The sequence below is a fragment of the Hydra vulgaris genome, chromosome 13, assembly GCF_038396675.1.
Source record: "Hydra vulgaris chromosome 13, alternate assembly HydraT2T_AEP".
Classification (NCBI taxonomy): domain Eukaryota; kingdom Metazoa; phylum Cnidaria; class Hydrozoa; order Anthoathecata; family Hydridae; genus Hydra; species Hydra vulgaris.
Window position 1 is genome coordinate 56,023,606 of NC_088932.1, and position 22,888 is coordinate 56,046,493.

At 29.2% G+C, this 22,888-nt stretch overlaps 1 protein-coding gene across 1 annotated transcript in view; it reads left to right on the forward strand.

The window, feature by feature from the left end:
* LOC100210060 (transmembrane prolyl 4-hydroxylase) overlaps nucleotides 1-22,888 on the forward strand; it is a 74,731-nt gene that overhangs the window by 48,024 nt on the left and 3,819 nt on the right. Inside the window, exons 8-10 of the mRNA XM_065814876.1 lie at nucleotides 3,217-3,319; nucleotides 3,481-3,691; nucleotides 3,819-3,869. Coding sequence (XP_065670948.1) covers nucleotides 3,217-3,319; nucleotides 3,481-3,691; nucleotides 3,819-3,869 — 365 coding nt within the window. The remainder of the gene's footprint in view (nucleotides 1-3,216; nucleotides 3,320-3,480; nucleotides 3,692-3,818; nucleotides 3,870-22,888) is intronic.

The window sequence follows — 22,888 nt, forward strand, 5'->3', positions numbered from 1 at the left end:
GGCATTGGTATTTGTAGACCAATTGATTTTTTGTACTAATTTTTTTTTTTATTTAAAAGTAGCAAAGATACTTTTTTTATGTTTGACCGATTTGATGGCATCAATGCATCGTACTGAACCGGACAGTCGATGGACGATGAAACAAAAGGGTTTGTCAAGAAGATTAACTGCCTCTAATTCGCAGCTATTCTTCTTTCTCTCCTTGTTGAGTTTTGTAAGCTCAAGTTGCTGTGCGGGCGTCCTATCCTCGCTTATATATATCCCTTTGAATTCTTCAGCTTTGTAATGGCTTCCTATTTTTAGCACCAGGATTCGCTTGGCTGGGCTATAAAGACAGACTTGAAGAAAACTAGGTGAATTGTTGTTGAAATTTTTACCTTTTTTTAGATGACATACTTAATCATAATCCAAGTTATTCTGATTGCTTTAAAAACCTCATTGACTTTTGTATAATCAGCTTTTTCCGATTCAAGGGCGCCAAATAAAAGGATGTTGCTCTTCCTCGCTTGTTGATCTTTAGAGTTGTTGAAAGCTTTGAAAAGTTTATGTTGCTCTAGAACTTCTTTTTGCGATTTACCAAATATGCTTGAGTAAGATGTATCCGCTTGTTGAATTTATGTGTCGTTAATAGACGTGTTTCTCTCCATAGCCTTCTTTAAGACTTCAATTTTGTTATTGAAAAGTTTTTTTTTGCTCATCTAATTGATTTTTTACTGCTTCAAGTACTCTGGTTAAAGCTGCAGAGAGCATACAGGTGAAGAGGCCTTTAGCCATTTCAAGGTTCTTAGGTTTCTGAGCTATCCATGAACTAGATGCAGCTTCTAGCGAAGATGTAAATAGCAATGGAAAAAAGGGTATTAGAAAAAATGCAGAGAACTAAAATGTTTAAAATAAAAACTACAGAAAAACAATTGTCTGTAGAAAAAAATCAAGTTGAACACTTACGATTAAACAAAAAAATTTTTATATGATACTATCATAAGGTAGTAAAATTTGTATTTTTGATCTTAATCTTGAATTTACTTCTTTTTTAGTACTTTTAGTTAAAGCAGTTGCTGTTTTTAGCAGTATTGTTTGTTGTGAACAATTAACATTATTTGTAACTGTTTCATTTGGCTTGAAATCACTAAGACATTGCTTATTTCTTTTTTCTTTACTAAAGCTTTTAAATATGCTTATATCAAGTTTTTCATTACATTTCACACATTTATATAATACATTACAACTTTCAGAAATGTGCCCTTTTTCCATGCAAATGAAACAGCATCCTTGTTTTCTTAGCATATTTATCCTCCTTTCTCTTTCTCAATAGCATATAAGCATTTGTTAGAAAAAGGATTCATTTGACAAATATAGCAAACTAAAGATTTCTTTGTGTCTTCATGAAGTGTTTGAGCTGTGAATATTTTGAAAATCAACTTCATCACTATCCGGTATCCTATCTACTGCTAAACAATGTTTACAAGCATAAAGTTCCTCATTAAAAAATTTCAATAAGTTCATTTAATTTCCAATTTTTATGTTTGAATTCCCCTTGATATAATAATTTTCAATTCTGTTGGAATTTGATCAGGCAAAATATTTATTAGCATTGATCCATTTGTAGCAGCCTTTACTCCAAGACCATTTGTAGCAGCCTCTACTCCAAGATCATTTGTTGCAGCCTTTATAATTTGTATAAAACTAATAACAATTTAAAAGTTTTTGTTATAATTTCACAACCGAGTGATTCAGATGGAAATACGTTAAGGTTTATTAAGAATGACCTTAGTGTTACTTATAATATTGCCTTACATATAAATAAATCTTTTCAACATGAATTATTGGTTATGAATCATAGAAAGCAGTTTCCAATAGCAAGCTTGATGTAGATCTCTAGATATCTAGATCATTGATTTTATGTTTTTTATTTTCAGGTAGAGTTTCTGTTATAAAAATAATTTAAAGTTTTAAATTGCCTACAATTTGTTTGAGCTTACAGCGATTATTTATTAGTGAGACAATGTTCGTGTAAATAGCTTTTATGGATTTAAATGAGTAATTTTTAAATGGTTTATAAATTCATTTAATTTTTTCAAGTTTTATACTTTTTGTTTACTAAAATTGAGTATGATGGCTTAGTTGCACATGATGTACCATCAAAAGGGTGACTGATTCACTTTCTAGTAGTTGTTGGGGTTTTTTTATTATTTTTTTTCTAAGTTGAGAATGGATTAGCCTTTTGGCGAAGGTTATATTGTATTTATGTAGACATTTGTATAATTATGTTTTTGTTTAATTCCCTTGCTGCAAGTAAAACATAATTACATTTATAGTTTTTAGGAAGTATAGCAATAATAGGCCGAGGAGGAGTTTTCAATTCTTTATCGTTTCTTATTATTTTATTTAGTTATCTTATTATTTTAATTGGTTTTTCGTTTTTCATTTTTTCTTTACCAATAACCTCAAATGTATGAGCAACTATTTTTTTATTGTTGTTGTTTTCAAGTTCATGTTAATTATTTGATTTTGGAATTCCAAAAATGATAATATTTTTTTCATTTTTTTTTTCTGTGTTATGAAAAAAGAATCACTGAAAACTGAAGAACTTCACTATTTCTTGCTCAAAACTCTAATTTAATAAAAAACAAGACTTACTTAAATGTTTTTGATTGCATCAAAAAAGAAATGGCTGAATTTGAAAGATCAAACCGTCCAAAAATGCTTAAAAAATTGCACTGTACTTTAAAGTTTTGAACTCTAAAATCTTAAAACTTAGTAAAATCGTTGCCTTTAACTTGCAATATAGATGCAATATAAACAATTGTCGCCTTAATTGCCATTTTCTTCATTCTCATTGATATACCGATCTAAACTTAGTGCTTATTTTCCTCTAAAAATATATAATAAATAAAACTACCATACATAGATTAAAAACATGTTAAATAGATTTTATGTTTGCCGTTGTTTTAAAATATGCAAAGCGTGGGAAGGAGTCAATAGTTTAACATAAAAATTAAAGGTGATGCAGTTTTATAGCCTTTAAATTTATGTCAACTTTATTGCACAATTTTTTATACTAGGTGTTGAATTAACCGGCACAAATTTATATATATATATATATATATATATATATATATATATATATATATATATATATATATATATATATATATATATCATGCAAATTCATGTTCACACAAACACACATACATATATTATAAATTCTGTTCATAGATTCATGACTGTGTTGTACTTCTTAGAAGACACAAAAAATGGTGGTGAAACAGCTTTTCCTGTTGCTGGGCTTGATCCCTATTTAAATGATTTAACATCTGATGTAAGATTTTTTATCCAAGAAAAGTTTTTACGCATATATTTTATAATCCGTTATAAAATAATTTATAATCAACAAAACATAATTCATTATAGTTTTTAACTTTGCTTTTATTTTTTTCATCATCTTTTTAAAACTTTCATTAAAATTTAATTTTTTAATAGATTAGTTATGAAGATAAGTGTGACCTGTCAATTTATTGCTCAACTGCAAAGATTGTTGTGAAACCACAGAAAGGTCGTGCAATCTTATGGTATAATCACTTTATCAATCCTGACACAGAATGGACTGGTGCTGTAGATCGGAACAGTCTACATGGTGGTTGTGCAGTTAAAGAAGGTCACAAGTGGATTGCTAATAACTGGATTAATGCAGGTAATATTACTAAAAATTATTATTGTTATATGTATAATTTATCATTAAAATAATATGTAAATAGAATATTTATCATTGTAATAATAATTTATTAATGAAAAATTTATATTTAATTTATATTTATCAGGTCAACTCAAAGAGCACGATGTATTGAGCTGGACAAAAAAACAGTTTCCAGGTGTGTTTTATTTTAATTTTATTTTAGTGGTTCTTAATTTTTATTGTTAACTTATGTTTTCCTGCTATCAGTTTTTATCATTTTTCTTTAAGAATCAAACACTGATTTAAAGTGGTCCTTAAACTATTACAACCTACTATTAAATGTCACAACCTAAATGTGACCTATTGATTTTGAAGTAGTCTTTGAACCATTACAACCTGCAATTAAATGTCACAACTTAAATGTGACCTATTGTTAGGAATTTAGATGCATTTAGTCCAATTTTAAAACCATGGTCAAATATAGTCATTGTAAATAATGGACACATGTATAATGTTAATACTAAATGACTAAATTTTTTGATATCTTTTATCAGTATCTATGGAAACAATATTTTTTGGTTAATTTGTAAATAACTGATTAAAATTAAAGGAAGTTACAATCGTTTAATAATAAATTTTCATTACTTTTATTTTACAATTAGTATTACTAATAGTATTTACAATACTAATTTACAATTAGTATTACTATTGATAATTAATAAATCCCTTTTATGGATGCAACAGAACTGCTGGTAAGTCAAAGTGTCCCATAGTAAAAGCAGCCCTAGCACAGTGGTAAGCATGCTTGCCTCAGAAGCTAGAGATTTGTGATTCAACGTCACCTCTAGGCAAATTTTATAACATCGGTACAGATGATCATTTATACACAGTTTAAAAAATGAAATTCCAATTTTAGAGCTTCTAAGTGTCTCAGTAGTTTATCTCATCACATAACAAACTTTAGTTCCTATTAATTTTTGTAATTTTCTATTTTTCTATTTCTTTCACAATAAATAAAATTTATTACTTTTTGTGTAATCTGCAGTTGATTGATGTTATTTCTGAACTCTTAACTTAAGGCTCAAATCTATGGCTCACAAATAAACTGAATCTAAAAGATATTTTAAAATTGTGTTAGGTTTCAATTTTTAATTTTTGATTGTCAAAATTTATAAAAGTGAGCCACTTTTTTTAAACAGTTATTCCAAAGTGAAGTAAAGGAGCCCAAGGTAGCTTTGTGTATTGTGTTTCTAATAGTACCTTCTGGCAAAATAATGAGCCCGCATATGCAAAACTTTAGTTCGTAATTTTACCATTTTTGTCGAGTCATACTATGACTTTTTTTGTATTTCATGAAACACATTGTTTGATTTATAAGGTGCATATATATTCATCAAAAAATCTTTGTGTTTATTATTATTTCCGATTTACCTAAAAATATTTATTTTAGAAATGAAGTCGTCAGTTTTGACACTTGACTATCTTTTTAAAGCAGGTCATAAAGACCTAAAGTCTTTGATGAAATTAACTGGGATACCTAAGGCATTAGTTGCAAGATATTAAAAGAAAATAAGAGAAGGAATGAGCTTGGAGAGAAAGAAAGGTAGTGGTAGACCAAGAAAGCCTAATTTAAAAGATCAACAATGATTGATTCAATTAGCTCGAAAAGATGACACACAATTCGCCCAAGATATTCAAATTGAATTAATCAAAAAAGGCAGTCCCAAGGTTATTCCCAGAACCATTACTCGTTATCTTAACCGAAGTGGGTACTTCAGTTTCGTTCCTTTCGTTCGACTCCTGTTCAACAAGAAAATAGGGTAAAATGGTGTGAAGAACACATAAGAAAAAGATGGAATCAATGGGTATTTAGTGACGAGAGTCTTAGGTCTCGAGAAGGTTAATGAGCAAAGAAATGACTGAGAATTGGCAAACCAAAGTTTAAACGGAGTCTCATGGTTTGGGGTGCGATTAGTTCCAAAGGTAAAGCATCATCGCTTATAATCAAAGGCACTGTAAATAGTGAAAAATACAAAGAAATACTTTACAAAGCTGTGCCAACTCTAAAAAATCGTTTCCCAAGGATTTACATTTCAACAGGATGGGGCGACATGCCACACTTCAAAATCAGTTTCTGAGTGGTTTACAGAACATAAATGGAATGTTTCTTCTTGGCCTGCTAATTCACCGGATCTAAACCCCATTGAAAATGTGTGGCGGTTAATGAAAAAAGCATTAGAAAAGAAAAAACCGAAAAATTTAGATGATTTAGAGGTTGCAATTCAAGAAGTTTTGAACAGACTTTCCTTGGATTATTTAAAGTCATTAATTGACAGTATGAATTGTCGTGTTCAAAAATGCATAGAAGTCAAAGGATATTGATCAATATATTATTTTAAAAATTAAGCTTTACTCTTTATTTTCTATTGAAAGGTAATAAAAGAAATATCAAAATATATCCAGATTCAAATAGACATTAAAAATAATTCAGGTGTTCCTACTGGTTCACTCCTACCCATACATGGATAGGAGTGAAACAAACAATGGGTAGGAGTAAGCCATTACCTGAAAATTTAAGTTAGGTATTGTCTTGAGCTGATTAAATGAATAAGAAACAAATACTTTACCACTAAGCATAACAATTAAGTAATAATGTAATTAATAAATTTTAACATTATTTATAGGTGGATGGTACTGGTGTATGATATTGTCCAAAGGCCCTGATTGTTACACAATTTGTGACAAGAGTTACTGCTTCAGCACTTTGCAGACATTTTTTAAGTCATTATTTTCAAGAACCAAGTAGTTGTAGAAATAAAAAATTACATTTATAAAAATTTATTTATTAAAGATTACCATACTTTTAGTGGGTCAAAAATCTAGGTTACATTAGAGAATATAGGCGATCTTGCAAGAACTTCTTTAAATTTATGAAAAAATATATATATATTATGGGCATTGAATGATATTACTTAAGAAACATCCTTAGAACATCCTTCAGGTGTTTTTTAAAGGAATCTGGATGTTGTTTTCTAAAATTATTCATCCATTCAATATCTGCCATGGAGTTCTTGTACCACTTGTGGAATATTTGAACTTTGAACTTTGTTAATATCTGTCATCTCAAAAGCATCAACCTTCTTTTATTGGAAAGTCATAGAACATTCTTGAGCAAGTCAAAATATATATCTTCAGTTTTAACTTTTGCTTGTCTGTGAATATTCTTTTAATATAGTAGTTTGGAGTCAGTCTAATATTTTCATCAACTAGCATTTTTATGCAAAACTTACACTAAGTACAAGTAAACTGCAGCTCTACTTCAGAATAGTCAGCGATATGTGAAATCTGATTCGCTGGTTTTGAAAGATAAGCATGTATGCGCAATTATTAAAAATTGAACTAAAAAATCAGAGCAAATTAAAATGCAAAAATTGAATAATAAAAGTGGAGTAGAATAATTTAAAAAAAAAAAAAAAAGAAGCTATGGTTTTTCTATCAATATAGTTGTACATTAAAGTACATATACTTTTACAAAACTTTATCATTTGAAACAACAGTGATTTTCGAACATTATTTTAAAAGTAAAGATTTTAAAGAAAGTAGTTAGATTTCCTAACGGTTTTTATAACTCTAGACATAAACAAGACAACAATTATTTAAAAACTGATGGCAATAATGGACTGTGCTGTGGTTCTCCTACAATTGATTTTCCAACAGGGTTAACGACACCTGGGGAGCACATGCCTTAACCACCACAACCCCCACCCCTTATCCCTCCCTCCATTTTTTTTTGAAGGACATTTTTTTATATAGAAAATTCTAGATTTGGAGGACTTTTTTTAGAAATTGACGATTGTGCCCTTCCACTTCGATTCCCGTGTTGTTGGCCATGCCCAATACAGTTTAATATCTGATCTAATAATATCAATAGAATATAAATAATTTGGTATTATTTTTTTCACATTAAATTCCCATCAATACTATCATTAAGGTAAATTAGGAAAATAATAATAAAACAATGTCTAATTGATTTTAAGAACTTTAACCTAATTGTCCCATGTATAAGTTATTGGCCTTACTGAAACTTCTCAAGTTCAAGAATTCTTTTCATTTATTATTATAGCTAGCCAAGTAAATCCGTAACATTGTTGAATTGTAAACAACTTTAAGTGAGAACTCTAATTGGTAATGCCCCAGTATTGAAATAACATTTTCAGCTTTAAATGCGAGATCATCAGTTGTATAAAATGAGAGTTCTGCGCCAAGTCCTTTTTTAACCATCATCTCGTCATCCATTCCTACCATTAAGCCAACCATCATCTCGTCATCCATTTCAACCATTAAGCCAACCATCATCTTGTCATCCATTTCAACCATTAAGCCAACCATCATCTCGTCATCCATTTCAACCATTAAGCCAACCATCATCTTGTCATCCATTCCTACCATTAAGCCAACCATCATCTCGTCATCCATTCCTACAAATTAAACCATCCATCATCTCATCATCCATTTGAACCATTAAGCTAACCATTATCTCGTCATCATCTCGCCATCCATTTCAACCATTAAGCCAACCATAGTCTAGTCATCCATTCCAACCATATTCCTTACCATAATCTCATATCATCTCGTCATCCATTTCAACCATAAACCCAACCATAATCTCATATCATATTTCAACCATAAACCCTATCATAATCTCATATGATCTCCATATCATATTTCAACCATAAACCTAACCATAATATCTTAACTCATTTCAACCAAAACCCATCCATAATCTTTTTACTTATTTCAACCATATCCTAACCATAATCTCTTCATCTATTTCAACTATTTATACCATCCATAATTTAAAGAAATAATATAAAGAAAAAAATATAAAGAAAACAATTTCAAAATTATAAAATTAATTTTATAACTTTTATTTGCCAACTTTACATCATAACTAGATCATAAATAGATCATAGATCATAAATAGATCATAGATCATAAAAATTGTGTGTAATTAAAAAGTTACGCGTTTTCTATTTTTATATAGTAAGTCATTTATTACAACTGGAATCTACGCATTAATGTAATCTAGCTATAGCTCATGGATTTCACAAGTGAAATCTAAGCGTAAATGTAATATAGCTACGCATAATAGTAAGCACCTATTAAAGCAGACTTATCAATTCTTTATTATCAACCCATGAGTTGAATGACTCAGGATATCCATACCACTTTACTAATAACTTGTTTTATAGGTTGGTGGATCTGTAAACTGAACCTGTGACACTGTAAAAACCTCTTTAGTCCATCTCGGTGTGTATCCTTTTTCAAATGTTCCTTTCTTTTTAACTATCCTAACTCTATTACCAATTAAAAACTTTGGTTTTACAGACTCTGATCGTGCATTTCTATTTAGATTTAACCTAACAATATTCTCATTCTTTTTATCACTAGCTGCAACCGGTGTCATTTTAATTGAAGAATGTTTCGTATTGTTGTTTTTATTTACCATTTCATCTAAAACATCAATATATTTTCTTGTAGAATTAGCTGAAAAATATTTAAACATTTTATCTTTCATTGTTCTATTCCAACGTTCAACTACGCAACTTTTTTCTTCGTTTTCAGTTGAATACAACTCAACACCCAGCGCTTTAACATCCTTATTATAAAATTCTAAGCCTTTATCTACCCATATTTTTTGACACCTTCTTTCTTTAAAGATTTTACTTAATGCATTAGCAACATCAACTGCAGTTTTACTCTTCAATGGAACAATCCATCCATACTTTGGAAAAACATCTATCACCATTAATAAGTATTTTATATCATCATTGAATTTGGAAAAAGATTTCATGTCAACTAAATCAGCAGCATTTCATCAATTCTTTTTACAATAACTTTTCTTTTTCTGAAATGATTTACAACTGGTCTATGAAGTTCGTTTGCAAGTCTGTCAGTCTATTTCAATTCTTTATCGTCTTTTTTACTGATCATTGGTAGTTTTTTTCAACACCCAACCCAAACTTTGCTTTAGATGATATAATAGGTTTTATAATACCTTTTTCAATTCTTTCACGTATAGTATGATTTTTTATAGCATCCATTTCTTCGATCATAGTTTTATCAGCTAAATTTCTTTTTGCTGTATCATCAAAGTATTTATAAGCAAGATCGTGGTGGTAAGCTGCATTATCAACTCTATCTACAGGTTTACTCCATTCTTTATATGCGTCAGTAGAAGTTAATTGTTCATCTAAATTAGTACCAGGACCTGCAAAGTTCATACCAGGTAAATGCATCTCACCTGGAAACTTTGACCATGGTAGTTTTATTTTACTTGTTGCTGAATTAATTGAGTCAACTAAATCACCTCCTGTTTTTGCTGATACGAATTTAGTTTTTGTTGCTCCACAAATAGCACAAGTTCCGCATTGCATATTTCTATTGTTTTTACTTACAACATTTTTTAATTTTAGTGTATCTGTTTTGTTTCTACATTTGACACAGTACATTTTTTATTTACTATATATAAAAAATGGACATTATAGATTTATCATGGAATGTATATAACAATAAGCGAAGTAAACAAGTTGTTACCTAAAAGTATAAGAGGAATTATTGTTAGAAAGTCAGGTTGCAGACAAACTACTTTATTATTGAATTTACTTTTGAGACCTAAAAGAGATCTATATAGAAGGAAAATATAGAAAATGATATATGGAAAATATAGAAGTGGATTAAATTGCTTTTATATTCCATGTGAATTTTCTAAAAAATAACTTTTTTTCTTGTATATAAAAAAATGTATATAATATTGAATGTGAAAAGTAGTCACATAAAAATTAATTTTGCTCTTATTATACAACTAAGTAAAGATAAAGATTATGATACATTCTACAGTTTTTCAAATGTTGATTCTTCAAATAACAATTTTAGATATAGTCCAGATAATGGAGCAACTTGGATAGATATAAACATTCCAGAAGGTAGTTATGAGATTGATGATATAAATAATTATATTGTGGAAAAAATTACTGAAAATAGTAAAATTATGAATGGAGTTGAAACTAGTATTATATTTTCAGCAGATAATAACACGTTGAAAACAACTTTAAATATTGAAGCTGGTTATAAAGTTGATTTTACGCCTATTAATTAAATTAGACTTATTCTTGGTTTTAACAGTCAAGTATATTTAACGGGATCTCATAAATCAGATAATATCGTAAACATATTAAGTATTAATAGTGTAAATGTAAGAAATGATATAATAGAATCATCATATGTAAATGGAGCAACAGAAAACGTTATATATTCATTTTTCCAAGAATCGTTAAACTTAATTTACTTACCAATAATACTAAAAACAATTTCAAAAATGGAAACTAAATTGGTTGATCAAGATGGGAATCTGATAAATTTACAAGGAGAAAAATTAGCAATTAGATTTCATATAAGAGAAAAAAAAATACTCTATAACAAAATGAGTAAATATACTAATATTAAAGTAAAAATTTCACAGGGGCAATTAGGAAAAATTAAAAAAGCTCATCATCATCAGCTCTCTATACCCATCCTATCATATTGTAAAAGAGGCTAAAAATAAATGCTACCCTGAAAACATTCAGGTTAGTGACTACTCTGCAGAGATTCCATTAGAAGCTCTTCTTTTTCATACTGCATCAAGAATATGTTCAGCTTATAGTGTTGAGAGTTGATGAAGATGGTTATGGAGCTAGTATTAAATTATGGCATTCAGATCTTAATGGTAATCATGTATTAGCAGTAACAAAAAGACAATTGAATAAAATTACAAAAGCATATGAAAATGGTACGGGTGTAATAATTAATTTAAGTAAAGCACAACTAGTACACAATTCTAAAATAGAGGGTGGATTTATTGGTGCACTTTTACCTTTACTTGGCACTGTTCCATAATTTGGGGGTGAGTCATCAATGAAAACACCCAGAAAAATCCTTTGGAGGGATCAAAGTACATACCCATGGGATATCAAAACAAGTGATTTTAAAATCAACGATTTCCGTCCATGAGAGAAATTTGCATTTTAAGTTTTTTCCTATTCCGGCTAAATTTGAGAGATGGGTTTTTGACGAAATTTCAACTTTGGCTATAATTCATTACTTTTTATTCTTTAAAAATGTAGTTTTTTATTTTGATAACAAAAATAACATTATTATTTTACAGGAATTTCTAAGCAATAGTATGTAAAATTAAAAATTTTAATTTAATGCATTTCTCAAAATTAGAGTTGCCACATCCCTACTCTGCTCTACTCTACTTTTGTTTTGATTTCCAGTTAATCCTAAACATTTGATAATTTTTACCATTTTTACTTTGTTTTCACATTAGGAGACATAAATATTTCATAAAAAACTTTTAAATTTATTGAAAATGCCGAATTTTGCAAAAACTCATTCTGAATGTCGTAACTCTGTTTGCATTCTCTGCATGTCAAAGAGTGATCGCTGCTTAACACCTTTCCTGATCAACAGATTAACAAAACATAGCCCTATACCCTTAAACTTTGCAGATGATTGCTTTCTATATGGCATGTGTACAAACTTGCAAAAAATAGACAAAGGAACATCAACAAAGCCATTTCCCAAGCTCTATGATTTTAACTCAATCATTGTGAAGCAACAAACAAGAAACTCTCTGCCTTGTGATTGTATCATTTGTCAAATTGGCAAAACATTGGCAGTTGATACAAATCATGAAAAGTCAACTAAAACTGAAAAAAGATGTGCAAAATGTCTAACATTACTTGGGCCAGGATTACCCCATAAATGCACTGCTGGAGCCAGAAGCTCAAATCTGATTGCCCTAACAAAAGCAAAAACAAAAACTGCTGAAATTGTGGCATCTTCAGTGTGAGGGACTCAAGATGCATCACCAAATGGAACAGTTCAACTCAGCCAATCAGGTGGAGGTCCTAAATTACCATTAAGACTTGGTAAGTTTCTTATATGTGCCAATATTCATTAAAACTCAAGCTTAAATTCTAATTTCAGAAAGAATTAACTCTTAGATAAGATAGCACTTATTATTTTGTGCAAGGTTTACCTATATGATGATTTCTCCTTGCATTAATGGAATTAATTAAATGCACATGCTTTAGATTATGCACTAAGTCTCTTAAAATTTCAGGCAAAGCTACTCCAACTCGACTGTTCAGAGATCCTCTTCCAGTTGAAAGCCTTGCAACTGTGCAACTTAATACAGGACTGTCCAATAATAAGATGACACAGCTTGTCTCAACCCTCAATTTTATTGTCCCTCAAAGACTAGTTGAGCCAAATTTTGCTAAGAAGTTTGCACAACACAGACAGATGCTCAAGGATCATTTTACTGTTTCTAAAATAAAATGTTCAACCAATGAGACTCAAAGAGATGTTGTGTATTGTAAAAATGTTGGTCACCTATTGCAATTTGTTTTATCAGCACAAGCTGTTCCTGAAGAACACATTGTGAAGGTTGGATTAGATGGTGGAGGTGACTTTCTAAAGATGAGTTTGGGTGTTCTTCAGATACCTGCAGCACCAAACAGTCCTGTTTTGAAGTCTCCTAGGCTTTGCAGCTCTTTATTAAAGGATTCTGGAGTAAAGAAACATCTAATAATAGCTATATCAGAAGGAATGCCTGAGACATATGAGACTATCAAAAACCTTTTGATGCTGACAGGTGCTAATTCTATTTCCTATATCTTGTCATGTGACATGAAAGTAGCTAACATTGTCTGTGGTCTTCAATCCCATGCCACCAGACATCCTTGCTGTTGGTGTGATGCTGACTCCTCAAACCTTGGCACTTGTGGTTCCTTGAGAACTTTTGGAAGTATCAGAAAGGCTTATCAAGCATTTGTTAAGAAAGGAAGTGACTTAAAGAGTGCGAAGCATTTTGCAAATGTCATTAACACACCTCTGCTCAATGCAACATATGAGACACTAATTTTGAAAGCAATTCCATATATGGAGTTATATTTGTTGTTGGGAGTTGTCAACCATCTGTACAAGAATCTGACCAACATTTGGCCAGATGGGAAGGATTGACCTATGGAATTAAATATACCTCTTCAACCCTTTCATGGTGGTCATTTTCATGGACAACACTGTCACAAGCTTTTGAAAAATGTTGATATTCTAAAACAAAAAATTCAAATAGCAGCTGTAGATGCACTTCCATTTGTTGAAGCATTTCAACAATTTGAAAAGGTAGTCACAGCTTTTTTTTGGAACAGAACTGGATGACAATTTTCAAGAGCACATTGACAAATTCAAAGATGCTTATCTGGCACTTCCAATCTCAATCACTCCAAAGGCCCACATTGTGTTCTTCCATGTGTCTCTGTTCATCTCTATTAGCAATCAAGCTCTTGGACTTTACAGTAAGCAGGCCACTGAAGCTCTGCATTCAAACTTCAAGCCTCAATGGCAGCGGTACAAGAGAGACAGGACTCACCCAGAATATGGATCTCATTTGACTAACTGTGTTGTAGATTATAACAGTAAACATGTTTAGAAATATTTAAAACAATGACTTTTTTGCTATTAGAGTAAAGGATTCTAAGAAGTCATTCTTGAAGTAAAGATAATTTTTATGTTTTGATCTGTTCTTGTTCCTTTGTTATTTATTCAGAAAATAAACATTTTGAAAGAAAACATCTGCAGGATCTGGTTTATATTTGAGACCATGGAGTAAAGGAGGTTCTTTAGGTGATAGTTTGATATTAATTGTTACTAAATTATTGTAAATAATTCTTATTCTGATGTGTTAATAAAATAAGGAGATTGTTTTTGTTCTGTTAATCTATTGTGTTGATTTTTTTTATTTTTTATTTTAAAATAGAATACAATAACAAAATGTACAATAGCATTTATTCAACCCTTCCAAATGCACCTGAAGAAAAATCTAATATTTAAAACCAAGATCAATCATATCGCTTACAAAAAATTAGCAAGATTCAAAAAGAAATAGAGTGTGAGAGAGAAAAGAGAATAACGCTAAGTAAAAAGTATCATAGAACTGGAAAAATAATTTCTGCAATTGATAATGCATTACTAGCTAGCACTATGGCACTTGGAACTATTGGAATTGGTTTTTTATCAACAATAATTGCAGCACCAGTAGTTATTGCATGTGAAGGTGCAGCATTAGGAGCAGGTGTGTTATCAATAATAAGAGGACAAATTAATAAAAAAATGAATTTAAAAGCAGAAAAGCATGAAAAGATACAAGTGCTTGCTGATTCAAAACTAAATACAATAAGCAATTATATTTCTAACGCTTTAGTAGATGGACATATAGATGACAAGGAATTTGAGTTAATACTTGGTGAACTCGAAAAATTTCAGACAATGATGGAACAAATTAGAGCAAAAGTTAAAAATGAAATTGATGAACAAACTAAAGAAGCATTAATTAAACAAGGAATAGATTAGGCAATTAATATACTCGAAAGTAGATTTAGTAAAAATGTAAACGTCAAAACAAAAAATAATTTATTAAAATAAAACGTAAACACAACATAAATTGTTATGTTGTGTTTTTTAATCTTTTTTATATAAAAACAAAAATGTCATTTTTAAAAATTACAGATCCTGAAAAAAGAGATCAAATTGTAAAAGAATACTTGGATAGAAAAAAAAGAATACAACAGAATGATTTTAATGAAAGAATAGGTGATTCTAATTTACAGATAGACTTGACAAAATTGTACAAACCATTAATTGATAGTTAATCTGGAATAAAGGAGGACATATCTAAACTGCAAGATCAAGCTAATCATTTTGCACTCACTTTTTCAAATGCTTATCCTGAAATAATAGCTGAACATGTTAAAGAAATAATGCCTTCTGATGAGGAAAAATTTTTAAAGTTGGGAAAAATTGCAACAGACAATCTAGCAATGCATACTATTAGTTATACTAATAGTAAAAAAATTGCAGATATTACATTTGGAATATATTCTAAAGATGGTATATTTTAAATTGGAAAAAAACCAATACATATTAATGATGATGGTATAACTATTGATGGTGAAACATATCATGGTACTCCTGGTTTTTGGAAATTGATAACAAAGTTTAATCCTAGTGAAGATGACCTTAAAAAATATAGAGATCTATTAATACAAACAGATGCAATAACTACTGATACAGGCAAACCAAAGTCATCTTGGAGTGGAAAATATAAAGAAATAATAGCCCCCATTTGGAGAGATATAAAGAGAACAAGAAAGCTTGAGTATCAAAGAGAATCAAAGGGAACAGGACCGATAATTCTTCCTAGTGATCCTAATGTGTTAATTGAAATGCTTGAATTACGTATAGCTGCATGGAAAGCAGGTAACACAGGAGCAAGAAATGAAGCTGTTGCAATTTGCGATGAATTATTACAGCAAGGCGTTATAAATAGTGGAGAGTATAAAGCAATACAAAATCTTTTATAATTTCATATCTATAAAAAAAAATATACTATACATAAAAATGTTAATTGTACAGAATAAAAGATATGTGAAAAAACATGTTGTTGGAGGTAGTGGAATATTTGATACTATTAAAAGCTTATTTAAACGGGCAGCAGCATCAAAAGTAACAAGAGTATCATCAGCAGTTATTGCAGTTTTTCCTAAACCACTGCTAGTGGTTTAGGAAAAACTGCAATAACTGCTGCTAAATCAGCAGGTAAAGAACGTTCAACATCAGCAATAGAAGCTGCTAGAGATGTTGCAGTTGAAAAAGGAAAACAATAAATTAGAAAATCATTTTCAAAAGTAGTTTCATCACCAAATACTGTCCTTAATAATAAAAGTAAAGAAATATTATCAAATTTAATGAAATCTGGATCTAATGATCTAATAAATAATGGAACCGATGAAGTAGCAACAAATAAAAATAAAATTATGATGAGGTCAGCAATAAAATCAACAGCTATAAGAATAGAAGATCTAGTAAAAAAAGGTCGTGGTCTCACTTGCCGTGATCTCAGACTTGCATAATTATTTCTATTAAAAAATTTTTTTTATGTATTTAAAAAAATAGCAACTTCTAATGTACTAAATTTTACAGAAATTCCAACTGTGGATGATGGAATTGAAAGAATTCCATGAATATGAACCAGTAGCTCGCACAAATTTAAATAGCGCTGAAGAAATAAGAATAACATTGAGCAACAAGATTTGTTCCCACTTCCATCTGAGGCTTATCTCTTGTTTGATGGAAGACTTCTTAAACTTGATGGAACATTTTTTGTTAATGCAGATGTAGTGGCGTTTACAAATAATGGTATTATGCACTTATTTAGTCAAATATCAATTCTCAAACCAAGAAGTAGGGTCAGTTTATTATCCAGGTCAAGCAACAACAATGTTAGGAATGCTCAAATACCCAAATGACTTTCAATTAGTACAAGGATTAAATCAATTGTGGTATAAAGATTCTTCAATGACAACAGTTGATAACCCAGGGTTTACAGTAAGACAAGCATATATAATTCAGAAACCCACTACAAAGGGAACATTTTAATTTTGTATACCTTTAAAGCACATTTTTGGATTCTGTGATGATTACAACAAATTTATTTACGGATTTAAACATACTCTTGTTAGAAAAGGTGATACCAAAGCAATTTTTTAGAAATGCTACTGCAGCTGCAGGAAAAGTTTATCTTGATAAAATATCATTGTTTATACCGCATGTGATTCCATCAGATGTGGAGAGAGTTAATCTTTATAAAAGTATTGAATCAAAAGTGACACTTCCTGTAACTTTTCACGCAAAACAGTGCGATACTATAACTTTTCCACAATCTACAACATTTTCTTGGAGGCTTAGCATAAAGACATCTCCTGAAACACCAAGATACATCATTGTTGGATTCCAAACAAATAAGGATGAAAATTAAGAAGTTAATTCCTCGAAATTTGATCATTGTGACTTGAAAAATATGTACATTATGCTTAATCAGGAAAGAACCCAGCTGTTGACTATAATTTATCATTTCCAAATCATCAATTTTCAAGAGCATATAGAGATGCATCTGTATTTAGTGAAAAATTTTATGGAATGAACGATTTGATAACACAAAGTAACTCTTTCAGACTATAAAGATTTATACCCTCTTATGGTTTTTGATGTTAGTAAACAATCAGAAAGATTAAAATCATCAGTAGTAGATGCACAAATTAAAGCAACATATAATGCATCTGTTCCAGCAGATACTGAAGCGTTTGCTGTTGTAATATCTGATAAATTTTTACACTTTCAATCAGACGGAAATAAAATGAATATTGTATATTAGTTATTATTAAAAAATTATTGAAAATTAGTTAAAAAATTTTTTACTTTATATAATAAAATAATGAAATACACAAAGAAAAGTTTAAAAAGCCTATTAGAAGAAAATAATATTTCTAAGACATCTGACGCTATTGCCACATTACTAATGATTGCTATAGATAATGGGTTATTAGATAAAGAATGAATATGACTGAAGTGAAAAAAGCAAAAGAGAAAAAACCAGTTGGAAGACCTAAAGCATATAAAGACGCAAAAGAGAAAAAAAAAGTTGGAAGACCAAGATTGCATCCAGTAAAAGAAGTAGATGAGAACAAAGAAATAGATTCAAAATATGAAAGATTAAAAACAATTAAGAAAAACCCAATATCTGTTAAATTGACAAACATGGAAACTGAAGAAGTAACAATATATAATTCTTTATATAGAGCTATGCGGGAAACTGGACATGGATGGAGATATCTTGAATTACGTGATGGAAAAGTTGATAATAGAGTTAAAATTGAAATATTAAATTCAGAAAAAAAATTGAAGGGAGAATGCTTATAAAATATTTACATGTGCTTTGTAAATATTTTAAAATATAATTACAAGATTTTTTATTATTTGAAAAATTATTTTAAAAAAATGAAAATTAAAAAAAATTAATCTTGTTATATATATATAAAAATGGAAAATAAAATCCAGAAAATTAAAACTAATCGCTAAAGAGCGAAGAATTAAATATTATTATAATATGAAAAAAAGTGATATCATAAGATCACTAGCGAGTACACTAGTACAAACTACATCAGCTAAACCTATAAATATAATAGACGAATTAATTAAAGTAAAAGAATTGAGACGAATCACTAAAGAAAGAAGAATAAAATATTATTATAGATTGCAAAAAAGTGATCTATTAAAGGCGTTAGTGAGCACACCAGTACAATCTACATCAGTTGAACCTAGAAAAAAAATAAGAGTTATAAAACCAGAATTTAAATTAACACAAGCAGCTGTTAAGAATGTGACGAAACAATTTACAGCTAAAGGAATAGAAGGTTATGATGCTTTATCATTTATGAATGCTGCTAAAAATAATGCAATTAAAGTACTAAAAGTAAATAAAATTCAAAGGTTTATGTAGTTCTAACTAAAATAAAGAAATAATATTTCAACAGAAGAATCTATAACTCAAATTTTTTCATTTTCAACTAATAGTCAAGTTATATTAGAGTTAACAGATTTAAATGAATTATATGAAACAGCAAAGTCTGTAATTTTAGAAAAATTATCAAATTTTCAACAGCTAGGATCAAATTGGAGATTTGTTTCTACCCAAAAGATGGATTTAAAAATTATAGAGTCTTAATCCTCTTAAAGCTAAATCTTATATTCCACTCGATAAAAATTTAGAAGCTAAAAAAGCAATTATAAATATAAAAAATAAAGATAATGAATGCTTTAAGTAGTGTATTGTAAGATTTTTAAATCCCACAGATAATCATCCTGAAAGAGTTAATGAAGAGCTTAAAAATCAAGCTGGAAAAATAAACTGGGATAAGATAAAATTTCCAGTTTCATTAGATCAAATTAAACAATTTGAGAATAATAATAAAGACATTAGTGTCAATGTATATGGATATGAGAATTTATCAGTTTATCCTTTACGGATATCTGAAAAAAAAAAGCTTCAACATTTAATAGATTTATTATTAATTTCAAATAGTGAAACTAACCACTATTGTTTAATAAAAAATTTAAGCAGATTGCTATCAGCGCAAACATCTAAGAGAAATGGTACTATTCACTATTGTAAAAATTGCTTTCTTGGATTCAATTCTGAAGAATCATTATCAATGCACAAATTGTACTGTAATACACATGATTCAGTACGTGTTGAGCTTCATAAATAATGCAATTTAATCATTACAATCATTACAATATTGAAATACAATTTAATCATTACAATATTGAAGTTCAATCACGTGTTGAACTTCAATAATGCAATTTAATCATTACAATAGATCAATGAGAGTGCCATTTTTAGTATATGCAGACTTTGAAAGTTTCATTAAACCTATCAATACTTGTGCACCAAATCCAAATGATTCATTTACTGATCAGTATCAAAAGCATATCCCTAGCTCATTCTGCTACTACATTAAGTGCTTTGATGAAAATTTTTATAAAAGCAGTTCAGTAACATTTACTGCAAATAGTGAAGATGACGTTGCGCAAATGTTTGTTGATTTATTAGAAAAAGATATTAAGAATATCTATAATAGGACTAAATATAAAAAGGTGATACATACACCTGAAAAAAAAAAAGGTGATATATACACCTGAAAAAAAAAAAGGTGATATATACACCTGGAAAAAAAAAAGGTGATATATACACCTGAAAAAAAAAAAAGGTGATATATACACCTGAAAAAAAAAAAAGGTGATATATACACCTGAAAAAAAAAAAGGTGATATATACACCTGAAAAAAAAAAAGGTGATATATACACCTGAAAAAAAAAAAAGGTGATATATACACCTGAAAAAAAAAAAAGGTGATATATACACCTGAAAAAAAAAAAGGTGATATATACACCTGAAAAAAAAAAAAAGTGATATATACACCTGAAAATAAGAATGTTTTGATGTAGCAACTAAATGCCACATTTGTGAAGAAAATCTCGATGATGACAAAGTACATAATCACTGTCATATTACTGGAAAGTATAGAGGTCCTGCTCATAATAGTTGTAATTTAAAATCTCAAATTCCAAAATTCTTTCCAGTACTATTTCACAATTTATCTGGTTATGATAGCCACTTATTTATAAAGAAATTATCTGGAGGAAAATTGAGCTGTATACCGAATAATGAAGAAAAGTATATTAGTTTTTCGAAAGAAACTAAACTTGGTGAGTTTATTAATAAAGAGAATAAGAAAGTTGAAATTAAACGTGAAATCCGTTTCTTAGATAGTTTTATATTTATTTCTGATAGTTTATGCGCTTTATCGAAGAGTTTAGCAATAGACAAATGGAAAATTATTGGAAAATTTTATTTAGGTAGAAAATTAGATTTGCTATTAAGAAAAGGTGTATATCCATATGATTGGGTAGATAATAAATTTAATGAAACACAACTACCACCAAAAGAACGATTCTTTTCCAAATTAAACGATGAAGATATAAGCGATGATGATTACTCTCATGTGCAAACTGTAAGGAACAAATTTAAATGCAAAACATTTAGAGATTATCATGACTTATACAATGTTTAAGATGTATTACTACTAGCTGACGTCTTTGAAAATTTTAGAGATGTCTGCATGAATTGTTATAAATTAGATCCAGCTTGGTATTATACAGCTCCAGGATTAGCTTTGGATGCAGCTCTGAAGATAACAAAAGTAGAAATAGAATTACTTAGCGATTACGATATGATACTAATGATAAAGAAAGGAATAAGAGGTGGAATCAGTATGATATCGAATAGATTAGGAACATCTAACAATAATACATGGGTGATGCATATGATCAAACAAAACAATCAACATTCATCCAATATCTGGACGATTATAATTTATATGGGTGGGCGATGAGTAAACCACTTCCAACACATGGATTTAAATGGATGAATGAATATGAATTGAAAAACTGGAAATCGACTCCATGTATACTAGAGGCAGATTTAGATTACCCTGAAAATATTCATGATGCACATAGTGATTATCCACTTGCTCCTGAAAGAGTAAAAGTTGGTATAGTTGAAAAATTAATTCCCAACTTGGAAAATAAAAAAAATTATGTGATACATTATGAAAATCTAAAACTTTATGAAAGATTAGGATTGATTATCACAAAAGTTTATAGAGGTGTAAAATTTGAAGAAAAGGCATGGTTAAGTAATTACATTAAATTAAATACAAAAATGAGAACAAAAGCAAGGAATTATTTTGAAAAAGACTTTTTTAAACTTAAGAACAATTCAGTATTTGGAAAAACAATGGAGAATATTAAAAAAAGAGTCGATGTTAGGTTATTAACTGACAGAGATGAAGCTGTTAAATTAGCATCAAAACCAAACTTTGAAAAGAGAATGATATTTGATGAAAATTTAATAGCAATACACATGAAAAGAACGAGTTTGATGTATAACAAACCAATTTACTTGTGTGTTTTAGATTTAAGTAAGACACTTATGTATGAATTTCATTATGATTACATAAAAAATAAGTATTCTGATAGAGCAAAACTATTATTCACAGATACTGATTCTTTAGCATATGAAATAAAAACTGAAGACTTTTACACAGATATTTCTAAAGATATTGAAAGTAAGTTTGACACTAGTGAATTTGACGAAGAGCATGCAGCAATTAATAATGTAAGTTTTAAAGTTGGTGTAAATAATAAAGTATTAGGAATGTTTAAAGATGAGGCAAAAGGAACTCAAATTGAACAATTTGTAGGACTCCGATCAAAATTATATTCCTACAAAGTACACGGAAAAGAAAGCAAAAAAAAATGTAAAGGTGTAAAGACAAATGTAGTAAAAAAATATATAACACATGAAGATTGCAAAGATTGTTTATTAAATAAAAAAGAACATATTAGGAAAATGAATTTAATAAGATCACATTAACATGAAGTTTATACAGAAGAGAATAATAAAATAGCATTATGCCCAAATGATAAAAGAGTTATTTTAGAAGATAGAATTCATACATTACTAATTAAAAGAACAAAAGAAACAGGCTGCAGGCCATAAGCAACAGGTAAGTAAATGATGTAGTCAATTAAATATTTAAATAAAAGTTTATTTAAATATATTAGTAAGTAAAAAATGGACAAACTTATCAATGTTGAAGGAATAACTTTACCAAATGAACCACTTACAAATTTTCAATTGATCA